The 6,000-nt window shown below is 31.2% G+C and overlaps 1 protein-coding gene across 1 annotated transcript; it reads right to left on the minus strand.

Annotated features, from left to right (window-relative positions):
• Positions 1-3,617: 3,617 nt before the first annotated feature.
• Positions 3,618-4,913, minus strand: LOC137808268 (transcription factor MYB73-like). The gene has a single exon (XM_068609297.1). It carries the CDS (start codon positions 4,787-4,789, stop codon positions 3,920-3,922), a length of 870 nt encoding a protein of 289 aa, XP_068465398.1. The 5' UTR covers positions 4,790-4,913; the 3' UTR covers positions 3,618-3,919.
• Positions 4,914-6,000: the final 1,087 nt, after the last annotated feature.

Below are 6,000 nucleotides of genomic sequence, written 5' to 3' on the forward strand. Positions count from 1 at the left end.
TTCATATGAACCTCCTTCGACTTTCACCACCTTAATAACTTCACATATATGATTTCATTATCTCGGGAGAGTCAAGATATCTCATTCTAGACGATTCTGTAGTCAATTCATATCCTAAAAAATCTTAACACGGTATTTTATTTCCTGAAAATATTATGACTTGATTTAAATTCATATTTTGAATCTCACAATATCCAACATCAAACAATCAAATCATACCAAAGTTTAAAATTTTCAAAACACACAACAATTCATTTACTAATCATATAAATATTCAATTAAAGAAAAGTTCAATTAAATATACATAAAATAAAAGTTTACATAATTTATAGGTAAAACTATACAAAAATAAATAAACCAACATTTTAAAAACAAATATAAAAAAATTAGTTATCATGATTTTAACTCTTGATATTTAATTATTGATATATTTAACGACAATCTCCTTATATAACGTTGTTGCTATATATTTCTTTGCACTCGTCACCATCTTTATCACTTGGATAATTTTAAATTTTACAATTTTAAACTTAAATAAATTTAATATATTTTAAATTTTTAAGTTATTATTATTATTATTATTATTAAATTTTTAATAATACAATAAAATATCAAATTTATGTCTTTTTACTTAAATAACATATACTAATAGACGCAAATTACTCAATGAAGTTAGACTAATTAGTAATTTATGACTTATTTAACCTAAACTAATTTTAAAGTAAAAAAACCGATCTCTTTATTTTAAAACAAAGACATTTGATATCCTCTTTTTTTTCAATCACAACTTTGGTTATAATAATTTAATAAAATGTAATATCAATATAGGCTAACTATATAATATAGTATAATACTATTTTTTAAACAACATAATATTTTTTTAAATCCTTCTTTATTTAAAATATAAAAAATATCAGCAATAGTAGTAAATAAAATACTAAATAAGTAAAATTATTAATTGTTTAGAATCTTGTTACAATAGTAGATTAATTCAATAATATCATTTTGATTTTCCTGGATTGTACTATATTTTTTTTATAATGTTAAAAAATTTAACATAATTAATTTTAATTCTCAAAATTTGAACATTTTTAACTTTTTATTAAAAAAGTTCATTCTATTAAGTATTCATCTGAAAACAAAATCAAACAACAAAAATTCATTAACATGAAAATCTTTTTAATAAGAACTTATTTGAAAATAAAATTGATGGAAAAAATTTAAATTTAACTATGCCGTTTTTTATTTTTTATGTGATGACATTGAACAATAATATTTTTTTATCAACAAAATTGAAGAATAATAATATAAGATAATGTCACATCAATTCAATTAACAATAAAATTAAATAATAGAGTCTTAATTAAAATTTTAAATACTCAAAAAATTAAATTTAAAAAAAAAACTTAATTAAAAATAATCAAATTTATAAAAAATCAGAAACTTGATTTTTTTAAAACTCCATTACAGCTCCAAGACAACAAATACTGTTAACTTAGATACTCGTTAACATCACGTCATGTGACTTTTAACGAAAAATTTAAAGATGAATATGTTGACATCTCTTTTATTAAATTTAACATCTTTCAAGTTTTATCTTTGTGATCGACAAATTGAATTTTTATTCGTCGAAATTTGTGGTAGCGTTTTTTTTCTTTTATTAAGTTTGAATCTCCTTTTCAAGAGCTATTTGATCCAACTTTTCTATATTTGATATGTATGCATAAGTAATTTTCTGTAAAACATTGAAACGATATGTAATATTCCATTCACACGAATCATAATCGAATCAACTTTAGTAATTTTGGTGTCAATAATGAAAAATTTTCGACCTCATGGTTTTTTTTTTAGCCTTTTTAGTTGAAAACACTCTAAAGTGCACGTAAAATGAAATAATGAAAATTTCGTTGCAAAAACAAGTCTTGATTTGGTTTGTATTTAATCAAGTTTCACGATAGCTTGTCGAATTTTAATTTTAAAAGTAATGAAATTTTAACTTTATAGTTTTTTTAGTTCTTTTGGTTAGCCCACAAATACATCTAAAATGAAATGAAAAGAAGTTAAACTTAAAAATTTGATGTTTTTGCTAGGTTTTTTGCTAGGTCCGTTTAAAAAAAATTACAAATTTAGGCAAGTCGTGCCAATTCAGCACGACTTCATATGCAGAAATCGTTCCAATTAGGCACGACTTCTGCCACGTCATATATTTTTTTTAATTTTATTGTTTATATATTGGGTAGTAAGTTATGTAATGTTAAAAATTAATTTGATACATAATTTTCGAAGAGTGTTAGTTTTAAGGAACAAAAAATTGGATAATCGTGTATGGATATGTTTGACGGTAATGTAATACAATAACTTGATTATTTGATTAATTAAAAAAATGAAAAAAATTGTTATTGAATTTGGAAATAAATAGATAAATGACAAATTATTGTATTTGGAAAATAAATAGAGAATTATTGTTGTGAATTTGCAAAATAAATAGCTTGAGAAGTAATGATTTTACATAACATGTAATGATGAGAAGAAATTAATTTTTAACATTACATAACTTACTACCCAATATATAAACAATAAAATTAAAAATTAAATAAAAAATTATGACGTGGTCGTATCAAGTTTGCACGACTTCAGTATGACAGACCAGAAGTCGTGTCAAGTTGGCACGACTTTAGTATGACATGACAGAAGTTGTGCCTGATTGGGACGACTTCTGCATATGAAGTCGTCCCAATTAGGCACGACTTGCCTAAATTTGTAATTTTTTTTAAACAGACCCCATTTTGGTAAAAATCAAAAATAATAATCCCATTATGATAAAAAAAAACCGTTTTTCTACCTCACTTATGATATTAATTTATTATGATATTATTATAAGTTTAGAAATGATAAGGGAATAATATGTAAAAACTAGATGAGCTTAAAACATAGTCACATGTTCAAGTAAGATTGAGATAATTTGAAAAACATTTCACCAATAATGACGATGATATGATCTAAAAAGAATTGCATGCATTAAAACAAACCTTAGAAGACGTGAGTATAATTTACCTTTCTAAAAGATAATTAAAACTTTAAATTGTTTTTATATAAAAAAAAACGGCGGCAAATGCATTGATGACTAGGTAAACCAGATCAACAATAAATGGTTTAAACTTAAAATTATAAATATATTATAATGATGTTTATGTCATTATTACTAATTTTTATTTCAAAAAATATAAATAAATTACAATAATGAAAAATCATAACTGTTTTGAATCGTTCTATGTGCTAATTATTTAGGCATATTAAAAAAGGACTAAATTAAAATTTAGGAAGGACTAAAAAGCAATTTAACCTGAATTTTAAAGGCCTCGTTAAATAAAGTCAAATGAGGTTGGAATGATAGATAAACGGTTAGAAAAGAAAATGAGGTGCAAGATTATATAGTAAACTGATTAACTAACATTTTTTCAGATATATAAAAGAATAACAGACAAAAACTACTTTCAAACTAAGTACCGGTTCCCTTTCTGTTGTTGAGCGATTTGCTAATTTTGGATTTGAACCAAAACAAATATTTAATATTTACATTATGCTTCTGCAGATAAGAAAATAAATTGAACTTAATATTGAAAATTTGAGGATATTCCATTCATTTTTTAAAATCCTACACCGTCTTTCTCTCTCTAACTCCCCTTGTTTTATCTTTTTGGAAACAAAACCTGAAGCACAAGGAGGTTCAAAGAAATTTCAGATTTGCCATGAAATTTCAATTTTCATCGTTCCATGCTACTTTTGTCTTCCTCTCCTCTCCTTCCAACTGTACACTAACCAATATTATTCCCTAAAATAAAAAGGAAAACAGCTTCCTTTTTTTTTTTTCCTTCATCGTAACTAAAACCTCGTTTTCTGAACACTAATTACGTCATAATTAGGAATCAACCCTGCTAATCCCAATTCGCTTCACCGACGCATTCCTAAACCCGTCCACGCCCTGAAAACACATCCCACTCTGCTGCTCCATGTAACTCCGAACCTCCTTCTTTATCATCTCATGCATCACCGCCATAAACTCCGCACTCAAATTCAAGGCTCCCATCCCAACCTCCGCCGCCGGAATGGCAACGTTCGTCACCGGCCCTATCGCGAAGGGATTAGCTTGCATCGCCGTCGCCCGATTCGAGGCTTCCGATGACTCCACTCCGGGAAGAGACAGCGACAGTGAAGTAGTAGGGCCGTCGTCTTCGCACGACGACGCCGTTTCGACCACAGGTCGAACCGGCACGGGCCGGAACACGTGCGATGGGGAGACTACGCCTGGGGCGCTGGTCTCGCTCACATCGGATCCTGAGGGGCTTCCCGGGGGAAGGGCTGCGCCGGCGCTGACGGAGCGCTTGAGCGGTTGCGGGCTGTAACCGGCAGCGGCAGCGGCGGGATCTTCTGCGTTCATGATGGAGGAGCACTTGCGCTTTAGGGTTGAGTTCCAGTGGTTTTTGATGGCGTTATCGGTGCGACCCGAGAGAAGGCGGGCTATGGTGGCCCACTTGTTACCGAAGCGAGCATGAGCCCGGATTATGGTGTCGTCCTCCTCGGGCGTGAAAGCCCGGTGCTCGACCTGTGGTGACAGCTGGTTGCACCACCGGAGCCTGCACGATTTTCCAGAGCGGCCCGGGATTGACCTGCTTATGAGCGACCAGTTTCTGGGCCCGTGCCTCTCCACCAGTTTCTGCAAAGCCTCATCCTCTTCAGGGCTCCATGGACCCTTGATCCGGTCCATGTCCTTTCGGCTTACGGCCATCATGATATTACTATGCTGTTGCTTGATGAAGGGATTGAGTAAGGGTTTCTCTGGCTGAGTTATTGTGGTGGAGCATTGGGTCGTTAGAGCATGCTTGCGTCTTCTTATATCTCTGAGAGATAGGGGCTGGGGCAACCGGTTTAGGGGGTTCCACTTTTACGGGTTTCAGCGTCGGTTGTAGTACTCATGATACCGGTTGTACCAGGGAAGCGGTTGCATCTTAAGTTGGGATACAGCTGTAATTGGACACGCGTCGTTTCTTAGGTTGTTCCCTTTACACAAGTCATCTCTACTTCCCCTACTCATTTATCCTTTCAAATTCTCCTTTTTATTATTTTAACTAAAAAATATATTATGTATCCTGTTTATCTTCTCCATCCAAAAAAAAAATAGGAAATATATAAATAAATAATATAACCATTAATATATTAAAAGTTGGAAAATATTTTTTGTTTGTTTTTAGTAATTTTTAACTCCTCTCTTCCTGTGCATAATGCCTCTTCATGCAAAACAGCGCGTCCACTGCACAGGCAACGCTCCACTCAATTATAGCCTCCAATCTTGAAACTCACTTTTGACTTTTATTTTTTTTTCCTGTACCAGTTTTTCTCATTAAAGATGAACAGAATTTGGATGAATTTTTAAATAATAGTTTCTTTAGTGTTTTTGACAGCTTTTTTGTTTATTAAGTTAAAGTTTGGTTTCAGTTAATTTGTTAATATTTAATGTAAAGTTTGAACTTAAATCAGGAAATCAAAGTACCAGAAAGACATTAAAAAATATATTATGAAGGATTGTTTTGGGTTGGGATGAGAGATGAGTTTAGGAGAAAAGAAACGTGTTTGAGGTGTTTTGGAGCGAGGCTAGATGTGGACGTGAATAGAATAGAACAGTTGTGGAAGTTAATTAATGTGGACAAAGAAAACGCCAAGAACCAGAAATCTGAAAATTAAAATAATAAAGAATAAATAAAAATATTTGAAAAAAAGAAAGGAAAAGATAGAAGAAGAAACGGAAAAGAGGAAAAAAAAGAGAGATAACGATGATAACGGTTGGGTGATGATGGCTGAGGTTCCTTGCTTGCTTGAGTTTGACTGAGGACTATTCCAGGCTGTAGAGCATTTGGTGTGGGATATTTTTTTTTTTCAAGTTTGGTCCTTTTCGTAGGAAAAAAAATAGGGAAAGGGCCCATAGCATGGTGAGGTGGCAGAAAA

Source organism: Phaseolus vulgaris, chromosome 3 (assembly GCF_000499845.2).
Source record: "Phaseolus vulgaris cultivar G19833 chromosome 3, P. vulgaris v2.0, whole genome shotgun sequence".
NCBI classification, from domain to species: Eukaryota; Viridiplantae; Streptophyta; class Magnoliopsida; order Fabales; family Fabaceae; genus Phaseolus; species Phaseolus vulgaris.